A 22371-nucleotide genomic window follows, 5' to 3' on the forward strand; every position below is an offset into this window, starting at 1 on the left:
GGGGAGGGGGCTGTACCGCCCAGAGCAACGGGGGCGCTGAGCAGCAGGGTGGACACAAGAGCGGGCATGACGCAGTCACCACTGTCCACACGCACAAAAGCAGGCCCCCAGGACCTCCACAAAGAGCTAGCAGGTTACATTCATGCAGGTTTTTTCCCCTCCCACCCCAAACCACAGAACTCCAAACACGGCATCAACAAGGAAAGAAAGACAGGAAAGCCGAATCAAAGGCTGACCCAACGGTAGCAAGCCCGGCCCCACCAGGTCTCCTGAGCGGCTGCTTCCAGCAGCTCTATTACAGTGAGAACCACACTGTTTGTTTAAAAAGCCTAATAATTATTCTGAGCCTCTCATCTTTCCTATAAAACTGCCTCTGTCTGGCAGATCAGCAGGCCCAACGAGGCGGGAAGGTCCCTCCTTAGAGCAGGCCTCTGGAGGCCTCAGCACCCAAGGCCCATGCAGGAGGACGGACAACCTCAGTCAAGAGGCTCTGGCTCATGCCCACAGCCAGAGCCCCGTCTCTTCCGGGTAACCACCATGCAGGGACAGACTCAAGAGACCTCCAGTGTACGGTATGTCGGCATCCATGTAGCAGGGAGGAAAGGGACACTGAAGCAGCTATGCCAGCGGCCTGCTGACAGCGATGCTAAGATGAGGGTGAGAAGAAAGGGACTGAGGGAGAGGGCTCCTATCATTTTTATAACAACAACAAAGCCAACAGATCTGTGTGTTCGTTCCCCCAGACACAAGCAGGGAAAGAGGCTGCAGTTTCTCTAAGACAGACCGTGCCTTCTAGTTCCACACGTGACGCTTGCAATGCTCGACAGCCTGACAGGAGAGAGGAAACAGTTTAGTCTGCAGGTGACAAACGCTATCCCTGGCCCATGAGTGCATCAGCCGGCACCCGAAAGTGGGACCCGCTATCCTGTCCCAGATCAGCCGGGATGGACCAGATGCTAATAAAGGCCCAGGACAGCATCTCATTTAAACTCGGGGATAGTAGGTGGCTATGAGTTTTGGGGACTCATAAGGCAAGAGTCCAGAGCAGTGGATGAACAGCACCCCTGCAGGTAGGACCCAGGACCCCCTTCCTCTGGTTACACACCCGAGCCCCTGCCTCGAGGCCCCCGAGGCAGAACTCCTCACCCAAGAGTCAGAGGTATACATCAGCTCACGCAGGCTCAGAAACGGGCCCCGGTCCCCAGGAGAGCAACAGAAATGCACTCCACCACTGACGGTGCTACAGGGTGAGGGTGCTGGGGCAAGGGGCTCGGCAGGGTGGGCCTCACCCTCCTCCCTGCAGCGGCCCTGACGCCGGCTTACCGGTCATGAAGAACCCCCACGAGGAAGAAGGTGCACAAAAAGGAACATTAAGTAACAGAGGCTGAGCCGAAACGTCCCCACCCAGGAAAGCAGCACGGGTCACCCCGTAGTGGCTGCCCAGCCAGGAGCCAACTCCCGGGCTCCCTCCTCAAAGACAACAACGCAGCGAGCCCTGCTTTTGCTGGTGCCCATAAGTAAGCCTAACTGCCCCTCTGGGCCTCAGTCCCCCTCCCCCACCCATCTCCCCACCAAAGACAGGGTACAGCTGATTGCCAAGGAGCCTGTTAGAGCAGGTTCTCCCTCGAGCTGCCTGCCTGGCGGGGGTCCTGGGGAGCAGCTGCTGAGCTACTCACGTTGCACAGGGCTGCCGACTCCATGTTCTGGCACCAGTAGCTCGGGCCCCAGACACACTTCTCAGTTCCCAGAAGAGGCTTACGGGCTGAGGGACAGGCTCCAATTTTCTATAAGGTCAAAGGAAAGGGGGAAGAATCAGGTCTGCCCAGCTAATCCTTTTCAAAACTGAGATGATTATCAGCTTCTAGAAGCAGCTAGAATCAGAGCTCTAATAAGCACTTTCCAGAAAAGGCAGGGTTGCTGAGTCAAGTGGTGGGGCCTGGACGCCTGGTTCTCCCACACACCATCCCCAGACTCTGGCCCCGGCCCCAAATCTCAGAGGAACCCTTTCCAGGGTCCATGCAGCACCTCCCAGGTCACACTGCCCAGGAACCCATACCGGGCCCAACGCCGCTTACCAGGCACACAAAGGAAGGGTCCAGCACGTCCACCAGGATCTCTAGGAGCACGGGCTCGTACTCCGTCACAAACTGATCACACTGTTAGGGAAACAGCAATGTGGGTCTAGGTGGGCCCAGCCAGAGTGCGGGGCGCTGGCCATGCTCTTCCACCAGAATTCCTGGCCTCGCCAGCCCAGTGGGCCCAGGGCCCCCCTGCCTGCCCGGGTGACACACCTACCCCCACCTGCTCATGTTCTTCTCCCCCTCGTGGCTCCACTTGAGCCAACAGAGCACCTTTAAGAAAATCTCAGTGGACTCCACGCCAGAGGCAGAAATGGCTGCTTCTCCCTCAAAACTTCAACCAGCTCCTGCGTGTCCCAAGCAGGTTCTGACATTCTGGCCGAAAGCAGCCCACAGCGTACCTGCTTCTGGTACGGGTCAGGCAAGAGGCTGCAGCCTTTCTCGAAGGCAGCAAGGATCTGCTCCTTCGTGCTGTTCTTCTCCAGGTTGTGCTCCAAATAGGCCACCAGCTTCTTGCACACCTCACAGAAGCCACCGTCCTTCCGCGGCATCACGTGTGCTATGGAAGAGAGCACAGGCTCAGTGCTGGCAAGGCCCTCCCTAACCCGAGAGGGGCCGGCCGGCCTCACGCGCCCTGGGCTCACCGGTCAGCGCAGGCAGCCCCCGGCTGGAGCAGAGATGGAGCATGCTGCACACCAGCTCAGGGCTCGCCTCCTGCAGGAGGATCGACAGGATGGAGCTGCCGTAAGTGTCCACCACCTCCTGGCACTCCTCGGATAAGGACGAGGGCAGCTTCGAGCACACGGTGTCCAAAGCATGAATTATTTCTTCCTGAAACACAAGAAGAGAGGCTCATGTGAGAAGATGGGAGGCTGCGTGGGGTGGGAGAGACTCTGAAAATGCCGATGTGACCAGGGAGCCAACAGCAAGGTGCTGTTTTCTCCCTCAAAGGCTAGACCTATAGAGCAGGACAAAGAGGCTGCCTCCGGCCCCAGCCCAGAGGGATCCGCTGCTGGGAAGTGGTGGTTCCGACTCCCGGGCTGGTGTCCCATACCCACATGGGCCAGACCCAGCTCTCGGGCTGGGTCCTCCCACCAGGCCATTCTGGCTCCCGGGCCAGGAGCGTTCGCGATGGCAGTATTTCCCGAAATCCACGTACCTCGGTCCTGTTGTTGTCAATCAGCTTGACCACCTCCTTCACCACGTACTCGCACACCTCACAGTAAATATCAGCCTTCGCCGGGACCGGATCCTTCTGTTGAAAGGGCAGAAGATACTAACCCTGAGGGCCTCGCCTCACTCCTCGGTCCTGCTCCTCTAAAGGAGTGGGGCAGAGGTCAGGACGGGCTAGCGTCACACAAAGGCCACTTCCTGCTGCATTCAGAATGGGGTGTGGCTTCCTCCCAGTGTCCAAGCCCCAGTCCCTGCTGCTCCTAGATGGTGGGAAACCTGTCCCTTTCCCCAATCCTCTACCACCACCCCAAAACCAGGAACAGAAGCAGTGAAACTGTCCCCCAACCCCAAAGAGCTGTCCATCCAACGTCCGTTTGGTTGCAATCACCTCATCATTCAGCATTCATTCTGGGGAGGCGAATGGGGGAGCAGGAACAGAGAGAGGATTCACTACTGGTCTACTATTTAGAAGACAGCGTTTTAAACGTGTTTCAGGTCTGCTCTTGCGTTTCGAGTCTCAGCGCCCGAGACTGCCTTTCCAGGGCCTACCTTTGATAAAACAATACTGTTGAACATAATTTTCTGTGACAGTGGCAACATTCTCTGGCCGTGCCACGCAATACAGCAGCCACTAGCCACGTGAGTCTACGACTAAGCACCTGAAATGTGGCTAGTGTAACCAAGGAACTGAATTTTTTTCTTTAAATTTTAAGTATCACATGTGGCTAGAGTACAAGCTAGAACTCTCCATCTTCTCCAGCCACTAATTCAGTCAGCAAGGTGGGCGTCTCGACTGGACAGGAGGGGCGGCAGCAGCGCTTCCGACTCTGCCAGACACAACCCTTGTGTGGTCCACACAGTACCCATGCCGAGAGAAGACAACAGGAGGAGACGAGACAGCTAAAGGTCAAGTGACACTGACATGGAAAGTTCTGGAACAAGAAGTGCACACACGTGCCATGTGATAAGACGTCACATGGCTGGGCGCCTGTTCTGGAAACATCAAGTTTGTACCACGGCCACAGCATGGGGGAGGAGGTGGGCGAGGCCACAGAAAGCACATCAGAAAGGTTCGGTCGGAGCCGGGCACTGAAAAATGATTTCGAATGGTGTGCTAAAAACGTAGACTTGATCCCACGAGCACTAGGGTTTATAACCAAGGAGATAAATGTACGAGGGTAGGGGGCGCTGCATCAATTTAGGGGGTACTGTAAACTAATGGTCTCAAACTCAAATACTTGTAAAAGCCAAGCAGGGAGGGCTGCCCTGGTGGCGCAGTGGTCGAGAGCCCGCCTGCTGATGCAGGGGACACGGGTTCGTGCCCCGCTCCGGGAGGATCCCACACGCCGCGGAGCGGCTGGGCCCGTGAGCCGTGGCCGCTGAGCCTGCGCGTCCGGAGCCTGTGCTCCACAACGGGAGAGGCCACAACAGTGAGAGGCCAGCATACGGCAAAAAAAAAAAAGAAAAAAAAAAAAGCCAAGCAGGGAGCCAAATGAGCTGTGCCTTGTAGGGCGTGACAATGTGGAGTGGCGGGGCATCACAAAACCAACGGCACCAGGTACCTTTATGGGCTCCACCAGCTCCAGGGCAGGGATGACGTTCTCTGAGACCACCTTGGCAGGCACCAGAGTCTTCATGGGCACCTCCTTCACCTCGTCACAGAACCCAACCAGCCCACAAATCTCCTTGGGTTGCTAAAAAGAGCACAGAAGCAGCAGTGAGAGGCAGGCCCAAACCCACCACCCCCTGTCCCACGCTCTACACACAAAGTCGGGGTGCTGGAGGAACATCCTAGACCCAGTGTCAAAGCTGACTGCCCCCCAGACAGGCAAAGAGCCCACATTAAATCTAAAGGGGCTTGTGCAAATGCAGATGTACCAGTTCCACATGGGGAAGGAGGTCATGCAAAGCTTTGAAGAGTGATCAGACAGAACTACTATCCGCTCCAGCCGGGGAGCACCCAGGGAAGCAAAACTCCTGGCACCTTTCAAGGGCAATCGAATCAACTCCAAGGACACCTGGTCTGTTTTTCAGTTGAGCTGGCTCGCCCTCAGGAGGAGGAAGTAATAAGCTACATGTTCTTTCTAGAGGAAGAACTACGATGCCCATAAACTAACAGAAAGCCAAATGTGTTAGAAATAAAAGACCACACCGGATCTTTCAGTAGCAGGACCCTTTAAAATTATACATTAAGGGGAAATACTGGCTTTTTAAAAAGCCACATTACATTCTACGTTCACAATTGCACACACATGCACGCACACACACGCGCACACACACACACACGCGCACACACACACACACACACACACACACACACACACACACACACTACAAACGAAAACCCAGTCTCCCCATGTCATGAATCTTTTCAAGCCACAAGGTCTCCAGACCCCCTTTTCCCCTCCAGATACCAAACCACAGAAGAACTAGATAGTTTGGACAACATCTTGACCATTTCACTACGACAGTGGCCAAGAGCAAGTGAAGTATACGCACTTGGTATACTTTGTAAACAAATGCAACTAGCTCTGGCCTGAGATGGCATCTGCTCCCACCGGCAAATCATAAAGCAGCAGGAACAGGATTGCTAAAACGGGCTCTGTTAAGGGGAAAGAGTAGCTCATGGCTATGGTTCATCTTGTTTTAATATGCGGAAGGCTCTAAAATTAAATAAGGCTGGAGGATTCTGAAAAGTATATCCTAGAAGTATCCTATCTCTGGCAGGCTTTAAGAGCGGGCAAAAATCAGAAAGGGGTGGAAGATATAGCAAAAGCTTTTTAGAAAAAGGACAAAGATGAGGAGGTGTGGCTGCTTTGTCTCAGATCAGCTTTGCTGCACTAACTCCTTGAGGCCTAGGTGAAAATTCAGATATTTCGACCAAAGTCCTCTCCTCTTAGACTTCACAATGCCTTTGAAAATCTTTAATTCTAAAAATGGATACCAGTACTCAAAGGAGGGCAGTGCTCAGTACAACCCCGAAAGGGCACTAGCTCGGTAAGTCTAGTCTGGGGGCTCGGTCCCCATGTCTTGCCCCCAGTGGCCTGGCTCCTGAGTTGCCTCGTGTGGCTCCAGAACCCAAAGGACCCCGTCACCCAGAGGGGCAGAAGCCATCAAGAGACTGTTTCCAGTTCTCTGGATCCAACATACAGGGGAACAGTCTGCCGGCTATCTGCAAATGACTCGCTCATGCAGCAGAAGCATTTCTGGGGCAATGAAAAAACACGACCAATGACATGCAACGCTCTCCCGAATCATGACAGAAACAAGGTGTCCCACTGAGGTCGGGCCTGCACTGAAGAAGCCGAGGCCACCGACGGTTCCCCACCACACTGGTGGCCTGCACGTGGCTGGCTGGGCACCGATTCCGACCAGAGTGCAAGGCTCCACGGGCCTCATCTGCTGGGACCCCCGAAGGGGAAGTGAGGCCCCCGGCCCCTCCCAGTGCTGAATCACACGGGAGAGATGCGGAAGCTCCCTCGCCAGCCAATTTATTAACACGGAGAGGGAGCCCGCCTTTCCCAATCCTTCCTTGTTATCTGTCAGAGCTGACGATGCCGCACAAAAAAAGATGAGCAAACTTAACAAGAAGCAGCAGCAGACCCACTACTACAAGCAAATCCCCAGCACATACCTGATCCTGCTGCTGAACAAAAAAACAGGAAATCGGAGATGACAAAAATGAGAGAAAGGAAAGGACACAACAGTTAAGAAAAAATTAAAACACCAATAATCAAGCAGTTAACCAGGTATAAGGATGTCTGTCACCAGAAGTTTAGGTGAAATGCCCTTCCGGTCACCTATCAGCAACCTACCTTGTTCCTACTATTGCATGCACATGGGGACCCTGAAAGCTACTCTCTCCTTCAAGGGTCAGACCACGCTGCCCCCAGAAGCCTGTTGGTGCACCATCCCCGTGCCCCTAACATGCCACGGCAAAACACTGAGCAGCAGGTCCCCAGAAAACACGCTAGGAGGGGCTTTCCTTGCTCAGAAGCCAAGCCCACCACGCCTGCGAGGCCCACACCTCAGACTGGGGATGAGCGGCCGGGAACAAGACACAGGGCTGCTCAAATCAGGGGCGTGTGTCCGAATACCTAATACACCCGGAGGCGTCACGGATCCCCAGCCCAGGTCTCAGGGCAATCTGCCCCCAGGTGGCCGAATGCCAGCCTGGAAGGCTGGTTTGACAATGCAGGCGTACCTCACTTCATTGAGCTTCACAGATTTTACAAATTGAAGGTCTGTCGCAACCCTGCTTCAAGCAAGTCTATTGGCCCCCATTGTTCCAATAAATAGCATTTCCTCACTGCATGTTTCTGCGTCACATTTTGGTAATTCTCACAATATTTCAACTTTTTACTGCTATGACTCACTGAAGGCTTAGATGATGGTTAATGGTTTTTAGCGATGGAGTATTTTTTAATTAAGGTATGTACACTGTTTCTTTAGACCTAACGCTACTGCACACGTAACAGACTACAGTGTGGTATACACGTAACTCTTATATGACTGCGAAGCCAAAAAATTCGTTTGACTCACTTTATTGTGATATTCACTGTACTGCAGTGGTCTGAAACCAAACCTGCAGTATCTTCGAGGTAAGCCTGTGTTATTAAAAGCCCTGCCCTTTGACTCAGCAATTCCAGTCTTAGTTACCTATCTTAAGGGAAGGGAAAAAACAGGGATGCGCATGTGTATCTACTTGTCCCTGAGGAGAACAAACTCAAGGACTGTAGGCCAGTCTCAACATAGTTAGGAAGTCAGCATGACAGAGAGAAAAAGGACAACTCACCCCTCACCCACTGCAGATCAGATCTCAGGAGGCCAATGCATCTTCCCCATGTAAGGATGCCTTCAGACCTCCCTGCCCTGTACAGTTTGCTGCATGGATTGAGCCGGCTTCACTGTGCTTTCTGGATATTTTCTACCTCCAATAATGAAGGAATGCCCCTACCCCCTGGATGCATGAGAAGCAAGTGCAGGAGTTACGGGCTCCAGCAGCAGCTAAGCTAACACTACTGCAGAGTGCAGGACCAGCTCTGGGAGGCAGATGCTCCCCCCTCAGAACTCAGGCTGGAAGACAGCAATCCTCAGGCCTGGCCTAGCTACAGAGCAGACTATTCCCAAGGGTCCCAGAATGAAAGCCAGATGCTAGAAATCTGATGGCCAGCTCGCATATGCACCGGCAAACAAACCACCAGGAAGCCAGCAGGGCAGTCCCGGGGGTCAGGCTACTTGAGCCTTTCCCCTACCTGGGGAAGGCAAGGGGGAGGTACTGAGTTGCAGGTGGACAGTCTGCTGGTCAAAGAGGGCTCATTTTGGCCCAATTCAGTACTTAAAGGTAAAAGGGAAACTAAACCATATAATTTTCAAAATCCTAGAGATCACAGTTTGAGACAAAGAAAAATGCTAACAAGGAGCTTCCCCTGCCACCTACCATATGCATCACCATTTGGATAGCAATTTCCGAATACTGGTTGATATAGTTCTTGCACTGGGGAGAGAGAAACAGACGGTTAGCGAAACTCACTGCTACAACAACACACCAAAACCCCACCCTTTCCAACAGTGTCAATAGGTGAGTATCAAGCAAGTTGCCAAGAGTGGCATCATCAATGCCTGCTCTGGGCCGGTCTCAATAAGATAAAAAATGGCAATCTGGTTACTCCATACCTTACAGGAAAACACGTGTGCAAAAGTGTTTTGAAAATGTTTTCCAAAGGCCCTTAGAGATGAGGTCCTCCAATCTCCTTTTATGGCCCATACTTTCCCCGGCAACTACTCAGTGGCAATTGAGTTGAGAGTGGCTACAAGATACACTGTGATGGATCCGAGATCACCTTTCAAATCCGTTCACACATTCTTGGACAGGATCATAAAGTCTAAATCCAGTACAATCCAGTTAAGTTATAATGATTTTCATAAAAATTTAGGTATTACCTGCAGACCCTATCTGGTCATGACTGGGGAGCCTCTATACGTGAGAAAACAGGGTGATATGACAGCTCTCAGAGAGGTTAACCTGGGGAAGCCAACTGACACAGCAAATATACCAAGATCCTTCAACGAGGCTAAAAGATTCACAGGCTTTAAAGAAAGTTAACAGAAAGGAACGCTTAGCTCCCAGAGCGAGCCATGCCCACCCAGAAAGGCTGCTCTAGATCCCAGGCCCACGGACTTCTTACAGCTGGCCTCCCCATGTCCAGCCTGGCAGAGGTTCATTAGTGGTCGGGTACTAAATGGCATTTTGGTTTTAGACATCAATCTCGTGAGTGTGGGTAATAGGAACAGGGTCCGAGACATAAACCCCCCACGGGGCTAATGAAGAGTTTCTGAGCCTGGAGGACCAACATTCACCAAAGTAAGGAAGGCATCCCGGGTGAGCCTCTTACAAGCCAGGCGCGTGCCTTCCCCTGGGCAACCACCCTGCTGGCGGCGGGGACAGCACACCTAGAATTACGAATAGACAAGTCAGGCCTTAGAACCGGAACAGGGTTCTAAGTGGTCCTACTGTTGTTTCTTAAAGTTGTGGTGACTGCGAGAAAAAAAGAAAAAAAAAAATCTTCACAAAAGTGGTCTCCTTCTCCTTCCACCATTTTGTCCCACGAGTTCTGTTACATATCCAAACTCAATTAACCAACCAGGTATATAAGTCCCCACCACATATCTGGCTGCTTTCTGGGAACTGGGAATTGTCTGAACATCTCTTCCTCAAAGCCCTCAGGCTGGAACTTGAAATGGCGCCCCAGGAAGTGAACTTTTCTTGCCTCCCCCACTGCTGTCTCCACAGCCCAGCTCCCTGGCCCAGAACGTCCTCCGATGCCTGAGGTAAGGCTCACCATGTCGGCCATGCCAGGCCCCAGGCGGTCGCACTCCTCCCTGGCGTGGTCCACCAAGGCCTCGACAAAGCTGGAGTTGGTCCTCACAGCAGTCTGCACGTCAGTCACCATCTGAATGCAGTCCTGGCAAACGTCCCCATCAGCCTAGAGACACAGGGGCAGTTGGTCTGTAAACACTGCATATTCCTAAAAACAGCTACGAGTGTTCAGATTCCGACATGCTCGTAACTGCAGCACCAGGGGTGAGTCCCTGAACTGTTCCTAATGCGTTTTTACAGGCTCTAAAGGGACTGACAGGTTTATAGTAAAGCTTAACAGGAAGGGAGAACCATCTCTGCGTCTGTTAGATATCCCGGTTCTTCAGAACCTCCATGCGCAACCATCTGAACGGTGGGTTGTGGAACTGCAGAATCAAGTAAAGGAATAAGGCCCCAGTCTGAGAGCTGTACGCACATGCCGCCCCCTTTCGTGTCACAGCTCAAACCCAACCAAAGACGGGGCCCTGGGCAGCCAGGCCCGCCGCCTCACCTTGTGCTGGGGCTTGCTGTGGGGCCCGTCCTGAGGGTAGAGGAGGAGGGGCACGTTGGCCATGAAGGGAGCCACCACCTCAGCCATATCCAGGTCCGGGATCTGATTGGACTTGAGCTGCTTCTGGTGATTCAGCTCTGCCAGGTGCTTCTGAAGAGACTCACAGAGGTTGAGAGCGGAGCACACCTCCCCGGGATGGCTCTGGGGGGAAAGAGGCACAAGTGGAAATCCTCTCCCCAGAAGGAAACAGGCCACCTGGCGCCTTCGAATTCTCCCTTTCCTCATCTCCTGGCGTGACTCACGTGCGCACGCCCAGCTAACAGGCACATCTCAAACCAAACCGCCCAACCTGCTTGGCCAGCCCCATGGCTCCATTATGACAAATGGTTCCACCACCGTCCTCCTGGAGGTGCCAGCCACAAACATGGAAGACATGCCTAACTCCTCCCCTCCACCAGCAAGTGCAGTCCGTTTATCCACTAAGACCACGTGCAGCTGTCCGCCTCCACTGTCCCCATCAGATCTCACACCTGACTGTCCTGCCAGCTTCCCCTCTTGCAACTCCCAATTGGTGGGACCCAGACCAGACCAACCCCCCTGAAAAGGGATCATCTCACCTCTCCCCGTGAAACCCTCCAAGACCTCCCCGCTGCACCGACAATCCTGAAGGAGTGTCTAAAAGGTCTTGCATGATGTGACCCCTGCTTTCCTTACCAAAACCTTGGTCCCATCTCAGGACACTCCTGCCCCACTGGAGGTTTTTAGGGTCCTTCCAACTTCCACAAACCTGGCTCCTTGTTCCTTGCTGAAAACCCAACCTCTGGCACATGGTTTGTGCGTAACAGATACTCACTGAATGAAAGTCAAGCATCCTTGTAGCTGACATGAGTTATCAAGTCAGCACCTATAACTGTTATACCAGTTTACATTCCTTCATTAATTCTATGAGTTCCCATTTCCCATACCCTCCCCAACCCTTGAACGTTACAAGCAGAGTGGTCTGCTGTGCCAAAGCCGTTCTGGACGAAAACTGTACAAAAGATCTGTTGACGAAATCTCAGTCTATGAACGGACTTTCCATCTTAGTCACTGTAATCTGGTCTGGAACCTGCCCCGGGCCCCAGAGGTGCCTTGAAGGAAGAGTCTATCTATTCTCCATCACGTACCATTTGTCCTTTAATCATGTCCAGGATGACCGGGAGGTAGGAGTCGACGATCTCCTTGCAGGAGGCAGACATGTTCGGCTTAGGCAGCCAGTCGCAGGTCCTCTCCAAGTACACGAGGATCTCTTGCTAGAGAGGACAGAGGCAAGGGTCGGACCAGGATGGACTTCTTCTCCACAAACGGGCCGAAAGCGAGAGGCCCTCCACAACTCCAGAAACGTGAAGGCTAGAAACAGTGGCCCTCGGGGAAGAGGACCTGGGAGAGGGCTAGTGTGGAGCCGTGGCCCTGCCAGGTCAGTGAGGCAAAAAGCAGATGCGAACAAAGATCCTCTGACCTGCGGTCTCACTGGCCCAGGGAATTCTGAGCAGAAGTCACCAAAAATGGACCTAAAGGTTAACGGCATGTGATACAAAGTCCCGATCAACCTCGGGCATTTGACGCCTAGCCCAGGAGTCAGCAAACTAGGGCCCGCAGCCCGTTTTTGTACAGCCTGTGGGTAAGAATGGTTCTTACATTTTTAAAGGATGGGGTGGGGGACGTTACATGACAGAAGCAGTCTGTGGCCCACAGGACAGTTATTTCCGACCTGAGCCTAGACCATTCCTCGCTGGACGCCCTCAGTCACAGCTCTGTACGGAACCGATGCACGTGGCCACACGGCCACCGCTCACACGCAGTCACACACCCCGGTGGCGGCTCACCTCAGTGGCGTTGTCTTTCAACATGTCACCGGCTGCAGTGATGACGTCTTTGCATATGTCGCAGGGAAGGGATTTCTAAGAGGAAGGAACACGAGGGAGAGAGATCTGTATTCGTAGGACATAACTCACACCGCACACAGCTGAAAACTGCCATGGCCGCTTTCCTGTTTCATCTAACCATGGCCATCTCTGACACACTGGCACATCCTGGTCCCCCAACCTAGGTGAGAAGCACTGGACACCGCGGGGCAGGCTTAGATGTGGCTGATCACAGTACGCTGTGCTTCTACAGGATAGAAACCCTTTTCCTGTACCCTCTATACCCCTCAGCGCCTTGCTCAGTGCACACGGCACAGGCTACATTTTGCGTTCATGCTCCCAACAGCTCTGTGAAGAAACTGAGCCTCAAGAATCAGCTGGAACTCGGGGCAGCAGAAATCAGAGGAAATCGGTAACGTGACGGAACATCACAGAGTAAGAGGGTGCGGGCAGTGAAACAAGGCCCAGTCAGACCTCTGCGCACTCCCACCAGCACTGCTGCCGGCGCTCTGTCTGCCTTCCACCTCCCGGGCAGTGCTGTGTGCCAGTGAAGGCCACACGTCACCACTGCAGAGCTCAGAGACATGACGCGAGTCTTCTAGACAAGCCTGGCATCCCTACGTGGCCCAGGACCACGGAAATTCTAGCCAGTCCTCAGAGCTCTTGGGGTGCTTCCTTCTTTATGTCAACCAATTTTCAACCCATGAAGAAGGAACTAACACATCTGGGTGAGATTAAGGAACACCTGTGAATTTAGCCGCATTGAGAGAAACCGCCTTGAACCTTCGGACCTAATCAGGCTAATACTGTGCATGCGGCCACTCAGGTTACATATGCCTTTTTTTCAGTATCGTAAACTTATGATATCGTGAATCTGTGCATGATGCCCGAGAGGTTCCGGTATCCACGAGACTGTCCTGTCAAGAGAGAAAGATCTAAACTGCCCCCGTGATACATTAAACTTCAAAAGAGGAAGCAGTATTAAAAACAAGATCAGAAGCAAATTAGAAACCAAATCTGAAAGTAATTTTGGCCACAGAGAGTGGTTTAAGACAGTGAATTCAGAAAACTAACAGAGCAGTGTTACTGAATTAATTCTTCTTCTCTGACTGAAGGAGTACTAGTGGCCAGCGACAAGTTTTAGACCTCACGCTCCACACAATCAATCCTGCCTTGGACCACAGGCTGAAGCACATCCCAGAGCAAACAAACAGCACTTCCTGTAGTCCCCTGGCCCAGCCAGCAGAGCTCGGGTGTCTCCTGAGAGGACTCAGGTTGCGTGGAGTATGCACCTGAGGTCTGTCATCTTAAGAGTATTCCCCATATTAATGTGCTATATTTATCACTGTTTAGATGAAAAATCAGTGGCATCTTTTCCAGTCTGGCTATAGTTGGAAATAAAATTTTAGATAGCTACCAAGCTCTAGGGTCTGAATCGGTGATCTGCCTGTTTAAAAGACAAAAATACCAAAAAGGGGGGAAAGGATTTCAAAAGCTTAGCATCTACTTTGAGTGAGTGACCAAGGACAGAGCTGTACCCGTGTGCCCTGTCCTGGGAATGGGAGCTACACCTGCCGGTCCCTTATGTGTGGTAGAGAGGTGGGAGCTGCATCTGGAGGGCAGCATGGGGCACGCGGTGGAGGACAGGCAGGACCTCCCCCTATCTGTGCCACCAGGACACTGGGCGGCCTTGGGGGAATGGAGCCTCCCCGCTCCAGCCCGCCACTCCTCCGCATGGGTACCCCCACCCACAAACAGGTCTCAGGTTCACCAGGAAGAACAAACAAAAGGAAGCAGGAGAGAGCGCTCCGTAAAGGGCAGCAGTTACAGACGACACAGAGGCCCAGCAGTCGGAGGCACTCACCACGGTCGGCTTGTTCCAGACGGTCTGCAGGCAGTGCTGCACGGCCCCGCAGTCAGACGCCGTCTTCACGTTCTGGCACCACACGGCCGAGCCTCGGGTACATTCTCTCAGGCCCAGGACAGGGCTGGCGAGAGCTGCAAGCGGAATCAGTGTGAGGATGCGGCCCATTCCCACATACCAGGCCCACCTCACTTGCTTCCCCAGCATCAGGGGCCTTGGCATTTTGCAGGACACTAGGCTGGCCCCTCACCAGCTGTATGAGCCACAGAGCCAAGGAGCTGCGTTGTCACATCATATGTCACAGGGCTGAGAGGGACTAATCTACCTGGTTCACCGTTTTCCTCTCACACTATTTTTAAGCAGTATCAGACAGATCAGTCCTTTTAATCTTTACCATCTTAAATTTCCATGAAGTAATGAAAGAAATCAAAAGAGAAAAGACTGGCAGGTTTAAAAATAGAAGATTTTAACGTCTGTAAAAATGAAAAATGGCCCAAGTTAAAAAAATTGTAATGAGGGCTTCCCTGGTGGCGCAGCGGTAGAGAGTCTGCCTGCTGATGCAGGGGACACGGGTTCGTGCCCCGGTCCGGGAAGATCCCACATGCAGCGGAGCGGCTGGGCCCATGAGCCATGGCCGCTAAGCCTGAGTGTCCGGAGCCTGTGCTCCACAGCGGGCGGGGCTGCAACAGTGAGAAGCCCGCGTATGGAAAAAAAAAAAAAAAAAATTGTAATGAGAACACAAAGAGTCATATCCTCATTACATAAAACAATGGCTTTTAATGTTCTAGTAGAAGAGACCTTTTATAATCAACTGGGTGAGTTTCTGCACATAAACACGTTTGCTAGCAAAAAAACAAAACTACATAGCCTGGATATCACAAAGTGTAGGTATGTCCATTCGAAACCAATTGCACACACGGAGTTTCATCTATGGTGTAACAAGGAAAGGACTCGGGCGGAAGTCACAACCACAGAAATGCGATTAGGGAAAAAAAAAAAAACAGAAGAAAGGTTCAAGTCACCTGGAACCAAAGAAATGCAGGTTAAAGCAAGAAGGTACCATATTTATAAAGTCAAAATAATAGCCAACGGAAAACAAAAACAAAAAACCTTACCACCAAATAGTGATAAATTTGTGGAAAAAGATGCATTCTTATAAGGCTGACAGCAGTGTGACTAGTAAGTACTTCTCAAAATATATTAATATATTTCAAGAACTGAGGGGAAAAAAATCCCTCTTCAAAAATCCACTTCTAATAAAACATCTTAGGGAAATCCAGTAATTCAAGAGGTAAAATACAATATGCCTAAGTGTATATATATTAAGTCAAATTCATGACATTAAAAAAAAGGCAGATGTAACCTGAATGGTCAAAACTAGAGGGAAAAAACTAGTGATATTCTTACCAAAATATTATGCAGGGGCTTCCCTGGTGGCTCAGTGATTAAGAATCCGCCTGTCAATGCAGGGGACATGGGTTCGATCCCTAGTCTGGGAAGATCCCACATGCCACGGAGCATTTAAGCCCGTGCGCCACAACTACTGAGCCCGCACTCTAGAGCCCACAAGCCACAACTACTGAGCCTGTGTGCTGCAACTACTGAAACCCATGCCCCTAGAGCCCATGCTCCGCAGCAAGAGAAGCCACCGCAGTGAGAAGCGCGTGCACTGCAATGAAGGGCAGCCCCCGCTCACCGCAACTAGAGGAAAGCCCATGCGCAGCAACGAAGACCCAACACAACCAAAAAAGAATAAATAAATTTATAAAAAAAAATATTGTGCAGTTGTTAAATATACATATAAAAATGATGTACGTCAAACAGAAAAATATTCAAGAATATGAAACTGGGGTTGTACAAAAATCAGAAAATAAAACAAGGTGGTTGGCTAAATTACTTTTTTAAATTCCCCATGTCATGTTGCTTGTGTGTACTTGTAAAGAATATTTTATAAACTGCCCTGAGAGAACTATGGTATTCCTTGATTCTGGAAGTAAAAACTGAGAAGAAAACTCTCACATTCACACCTCACTAGGAAGCAGCAGATTACACCGGCACAGGGGTCAAACCCCAGCAGCTATCACAGGAGGGTTGAAGTAACTTCTACTGTAAACAGAAGAAAAACATGTGGCTTGGGTCTGAGAAGAAAACCCCACAGCCACGTAAGAAACAGACTTAGAATGACAGGAGTCATGCTGCATGTCGCTTCACCTTGTAAACCAAGAGAGGACACAGTAATTCTATAGACATCTCTCTCCCTCGCACACACACACACACACACACACACACACACACACACACACACACACCATGGGCTACAACACATGGAGGGCAGCGCAGTGGTTGAGAGTCCTCCTGCCGATGCAGGGGACACGGGTTCGTGCCCCGGTCCAGGAGGATCCCACATGCCACGGAGCAGCTGGGCCCGGAGCCATGGCCTCTGAGCCTGCGCGTCCGGAGCCTGTGCTCCGCAACGGGAGAGGCCACAACAGTGAGAGGCCCGCAAACCGCACAAAAAAAAAAAAAAAAAAAAAAAACTAGAAGGAAGGAAAGGAAATACTGTTATTACTTTACTAGCTATTCAAGACTAGCTATAGTTCGACAAACTGTTCATGCAGACACGGAGTCACAGGTCCCCCAGAAAAGCCAGATAATCTGCGCCCCTTCAGACACCACCAAACGAATTCTTAATCTGCCCAGATTACAGCCTTCTCTGCCCTTTGGGGAGCAAAAACATCACAACCCACAACCAGTTCATGAACTCAACAGAACTGGCCTCATTCCAAAAGCTGTTGGTTTGATCTGGTCTCTGTGGGTGAACATGTGCCCGATTCGTAACAGCAGCACACTCCCCAGATGGTTAACCATAACGTAGCCGAGCTAGGCTGCGGCCTTCAGCCATAGGTCCCGGGAGGTCAGAGGGGAGCAGGAGTCCCATCACGAAGGAAAGGGCTCTGGGGAGTGAGGGGGTCACAGAGCCAGCCCCAGACCTGGCAGCTCCCAGCAGCGCTTCCCACGCTCCTCTCAGGCACTGGCCTCCCAGTTCCCCTGAACAGTACCCACTAAGTACATCGCCTGCTTCTACATCTGAATTAGGAGCCCGAATTATGAACAGGAGGCTACAGAATGAGTCTCTAGGCAAAGGAACATACAGAGATACACAGTGACGCCGGAAGGATGGACCTCGGCAGATAAAAGCAGGGCTCCCTGCACAAGGCCTGACCACCACTCTCCATCCTTACAAATACTCAGTCTAGGGACTTTCTCCAAACTTCCAGCCAGGAACCGGCTGTAACTGACCAAAATCTATCAGGTTTCTCCGAGCACAATGCACTATCACAGGCCCAAGCTGCAAGAATACTTTGTAACTTGTTTACTCCCCCTAGAAACTTGAAACAGTAATCACCTGCTATAAAGACGTGTTACTTGTTTTGGCCAGGCTATTCTGGACCAAAAATGTAGCCCCTTCTATCTGAAATTGGTCCAGCTACTGCAGAACCCAAGGTCATTTCCCAATCCTAACAGTTGCTGAATGGTAACAAGCCCCCACCTCAGAACTAGAGGTGAAATATATGCCTGGTGGCCAATCTGGCAGACCTAAGAGCTCACCCACCCAATCTAAGCCTAAAACGGACTTCAGGGACACTAAGAAATGAAAACTGAAGTCCCAGCTCCCAGAAATTCAGTTCTCACCAAGACCTCCCCATTTACCTCCAAACTAAAGCCAAATTTATAAAGGTGCATGTTATTAAAATGGTCTGTGGTGCGATTTCCTAAGATGACCCGAAACAACTGCGTGTCCTCAGGGTTGGTAATGAGGCTGAAACAAGCCTGGTGATGCCAAGTGCGTGACCTGCTGAGAGGTTCAGGGGCTTATTTCGGGAGCCCGTCTCCTGAGAGGGAATCAAACAGTGGGTCAGAATACGATTGGAACATAGATCCCTTCCTCAGAAAACGTACTAATACACAAAACCCTCACACCACTTCAGGGGGTTCCCAACACCTGTCCAGGGACTCCAGCTGGGGACTGAAAGCTCTCGGGGTAAGCATGGTTCTTCTCCACAGAAGTGGGACAACAACTAAGATGAAGACGCAATTATCAACTCCATTGACCGCGACAAGCAGTGCTTTCAGGTGGGAGGGACAGACACAGGAATAATGGTGCTGCGTTAGCAGAAACACAGAGCTGCAAGGAGAATGCCCAACTGTTCCGGGGTGCCGGAGGTGGCTTCTTCAAAATGAAAATTGAACTGGCACCTGAAAGAGGGCAGCTGAAAGACTGGTGGGGCGGGGTGGGGGGAGGGGGATTCCTGAACATTCTGAGGGAGAGCAGTGATCTTTGCTGAAGGGAAAGAACACTTTTGTCTTTTCAGGAGCGGGGCTCCAGCAGACCTCAGGCCCACTGGGAAAGGCCCCACCAGGCACCCATCCTTTGTGATGAGTGTCGCCCATGGTCCATGCTGTGGTCCATGTTAGTGTCACCCAGCTGTGATGTGGCAGAAACGAGGGGGAGGTGGGGAGATCCAGATGATGGGCACCTAAATGGAGCGGAAGGCTCATCCCAAAAAGGCTGAGCAGGGACAGCAAGGGCTGAAGACGACAGCTGGGAAAATGAAACTCTCCGGGTTAAATTTAAATGTGAAGTCTGCTGGGCTGAAAGAAAAAGTAGGGCAGCAAAGGCCAACAGCACAAGGACAGAGGTGGGGCTCAGAAGCTGCGGCGTGAGTGGACACAGGCAGGCAGAGCACACCTGCGCGCCCTGCTTCCCGTGGGACAGTGACAAGCGCAGGTCGGAAGGCGAGGCCCTTAGGAGACTGCAGGTGTTTAGCTGGGAGAGAGAAGGTTTCCGGGATAAGCACAGTTATCTTCACAGGTGAAGGACACCTTCCACCTCTGACATGGGGGTGGATCTGCTCTGGGTGGTGGCTTCAGATCCCAGACCTCAGAGCGGTGGGTAGAGGTGAACGGAAGCAGACCACAGCTCAAGGTAAGGAACATACTTAACACCCACAGGCTATAAAAGGGGAATCGCAGACTTCCCTGGTGTTCCAGTGGTTAAGACCCCACGTTCCCACTGCAGGGGACACGGGGTTTGATCCCTGGTAGGGAATTAGGGTCCCAGATGCCACACGGCACAGCCAGAAGAAAGAAAAAAATAAGGGAAACCTGTGAGAGATTAAGCAAGTTCTAACTAATAAGTGCAGAGCCTCAACTTGAAGTCAGAGTTCTCACTCTGAAGCCTGAACTGTCCTCTAACCATTAAACTGATGCTTAAAAAAAAAACAAAAACAAAAAAAAAAGGGAATGAGTTGGCTTGTTATGTGATGACCTCTACAAGAGTGGGAGCAACCAAGCAGAAACGAAATGCCCAACCTAGACGGATTCTGTGTCAGAGGGATCCTGAGTGGTGAGCGGGGCTAGAAGACCTCTAGGGGCTACAAAAGTCTTCACTGTTACAATAATGAGGCAAAGGACGTTTTCAGTATTTACACATAACCAATATTAAAATTACCCTAACCTACGTTCTTATGAGTTATTTCTCAAAACATCTTCCCAGCAAAGCATTCATCTCTATTTTCATCTTCCCACACTGCCCCCGAAAACCAACTTCCTTCCCTGAGGCAACAGGCTGAGCTCTAAGACAGTTCTTAGAATGTCTGCCTGACACCCTGGAGATTTCTGATTAAATTTGTCCTATTAAGAAGGATCACTGCTCAGGGTAAGGCGAGCACTGCACTTCTTAGTTCAAGGGCCTGGCATTCGAGCCCTCAGTGACAAATGCTGGCGGGCTGGAGTCAGAGAAATGATCACTTCAGAGACACTAAAACCCCACAACCAAGTTTCATTTTATTAGGACAGGGTTTCAGGTTTGTTTTTTGTTTTTTTAAGACTTCAGTGGTTATTTCCTTAGGAAAGGGGTGGGGGCTCTGTTTCCTTCTTACTCCTAGGCTTAGAAGAAAATAAGCAGATGTGCTCCAAACCACTCCACATGTAGGTCACTTATCAAAGATAGGCTGTAGTGGAATTTTACTGTCTTGAGAGCAGCTGCCATGAGCTGGATCAGTCATGGGTTTTGTGGCCGCTCTAGACTCTGACCAAAAGTCCTCAGTGAGCCTGGGAGGGAGGGAAGGAGGGAGAGCTTACCATAGCCGTGTGTGTTTTAGGTGCTCTTACGATGACTTCTTAAGTGAGAAGGAGCTAAACCCCAAGTTTAGAGTGAGGCTTCTAAGGCAACTTACCCACCATCTAACAAGTTAACTGTTTTTCAAACACGGTATACTGAAAAGAAAATAAGATCTGCCTGCAAGTCCTGTCCAAATGACCCTAAACAAATCACCATCCTTCTGAGCTTGTTTTCCATCTGTAAAATGAGGATGAAGCCATTGATCACTGGATTGTTTTGAGAAAAGAGACGACGTAACTATGCACTTTCAACAGCCAGAGTATTAGTCTCTCAACCATCATCTATCTCTCTGGTATCTTACTTTACCCACAGTATCTTGACTCCCCTACCAGACTGCCTCTGAAATCAGACAGTGAAGGTTCAGATCATGGCTCTACCACTTCTAGTCACGTGACCTTCAGACTTTGGTCTTCCAATCTGCAAAATGGGCCTATTACTAGCACCTACTCCAAGGGATTTGTAAAAATTAACCGACTGTAAAACACAGTGCAGTGCTGGCATGCTACAAAAGTCCAGTGAGCGCTATTACTATTTTTATCCACAGTAGCGACTGGAAGACCTTTTTCACATCTACTGTCTTGCCCAGAACAGGTGTTCCACAAATAGCTGAACCAAGGATGTTCTATTTGCTTTCTCTACATTTAACCAGGTCATTAACTGGCAGCTCAAAGACCTAGAGAGCTGTTTCCCAGCAACCTCAGAAGTTGTTGGCTGCTAAATTCAAGACCCAGAAATCACAAGGAGAGTGAAGCACACGCCCGATGGTAATGAGCCCAGGAGTCGATACTGTGTAGCTAGGAGCTAAGCAAGAAGCCCTGCGTGGGCAAAAATGAGAGGTGCCCAGCGAAGCACCAGTACCACCACCAGTGAAAAGCTTTCAGTAATTCACGTAATTGGAGCTACAGGCTGATTGGCCCTCCAATCCCAAGAAAGTTGCCACTGTTGAAAATATTTTTGGAACCCACTTTTTAGAAAAGCCCCCTCAAAAACTCTCCTTCTCTGGAAGGGCACAGAGGCAGTATGGCAACATGATCACTGCCCTGAGTGTTGGGGGTAGACAGACCTGACGAAATTCCTGCTCTGCTGTCTACTAAAGCCAAGCCTCAGACAACTTACTAACGCCACAATTATCTGCAAAATATGGAAAATAAGAGTGCCCTTGGGGCTTCCCTGGTGGCTCAGTGGTTAAGAATCCGCCTGCCAACGCAGGGGAAACGGGTTCGAGCCCTGGTCTGGGAAGATCCCAGATGCCGCGGAGCAACTAAGCCTATGTGCCACGGCTACTGAGCCTGCACTCTAGAGCTCGTGAGCCACAGCTACTGAAGCCCGCACACCTAGAGCCCATGGTCCGCAACAAGAGAAGCCGCTGCAATGAGAAGCCCACACACCGCAACGAAGAGTAGCCCCCGCTCAACACTAGAGAAAGCCCGCGCAGCAACGAAGACCCAACGCAGTCATAAATAAATTAATTAATTAAATAACTTCCTTTAAAAAAAAAGAGTGCCCTCTTCTCAGGAATTCTGTGAAGATTAGTAAGAAGGCACAGAAAGCACTGAGAGCGCCTGGTACTTATGAAGCTCAGTTAATTGTACACTGGCTTGTTAATGGTGGACTCGAGGGAAAGGATGACAAAGGGAGGTGTTCACATTCTAATTTTTGTATACTGGCATACATTAATTTTTTCTCATGTTACTTTTAAAATCAGAAAAAATAGTTAAACCTTACCACCTGTTTTAGGGAACAATTATCACCCAGTGTGGCACAGACCACAAGCTGCTTCCTATATCTATTCTCCACT

At 50.9% G+C, this 22371-nt stretch overlaps 1 protein-coding gene across 3 annotated transcripts in view; it reads right to left on the minus strand.

Annotated features, from left to right (window-relative positions):
- Positions 1-678: 678 nt before the first annotated feature.
- The window catches only part of PSAP (prosaposin), a 32639-nt gene continuing 10946 nt past the window's right edge, over positions 679-22371 (minus strand). The window contains exons 2-15 of one of the 3 annotated variants that reach the window (XM_024739742.1): positions 14390-14523; positions 12487-12561; positions 11788-11913; positions 10622-10822; positions 10094-10237; positions 8692-8748; positions 6886-6894; positions 4814-4945; positions 3238-3333; positions 2723-2909; positions 2480-2637; positions 2076-2156; positions 1677-1784; positions 679-828 (exon numbers count right to left, since the gene is read on the minus strand). In XM_024739742.1, the coding sequence (XP_024595510.1) occupies positions 793-828; positions 1677-1784; positions 2076-2156; positions 2480-2637; positions 2723-2909; positions 3238-3333; positions 4814-4945; positions 6886-6894; positions 8692-8748; positions 10094-10237; positions 10622-10822; positions 11788-11913; positions 12487-12561; positions 14390-14523 (1544 nt within the window). In that variant the 3' untranslated portion in view covers positions 679-792. Of the gene's footprint in view, positions 829-1676; positions 1785-2075; positions 2157-2479; positions 2638-2722; positions 2910-3237; positions 3334-4813; positions 4946-6885; positions 6898-8691; positions 8749-10093; positions 10238-10621; positions 10823-11787; positions 11914-12486; positions 12562-14389; positions 14524-22371 lie in introns of all 3 variants that reach the window. The other 2 variants (XM_024739741.1, XM_024739743.1) reach the window with 2 other exon arrangements.

Source organism: Neophocaena asiaeorientalis, unplaced genomic scaffold, assembly GCF_003031525.2.
Source record: "Neophocaena asiaeorientalis asiaeorientalis breed wild unplaced genomic scaffold, Neophocaena_asiaeorientalis_V1.1 scaffold501, whole genome shotgun sequence".
Taxonomy (NCBI): Eukaryota; Metazoa; Chordata; class Mammalia; order Artiodactyla; family Phocoenidae; genus Neophocaena; species Neophocaena asiaeorientalis.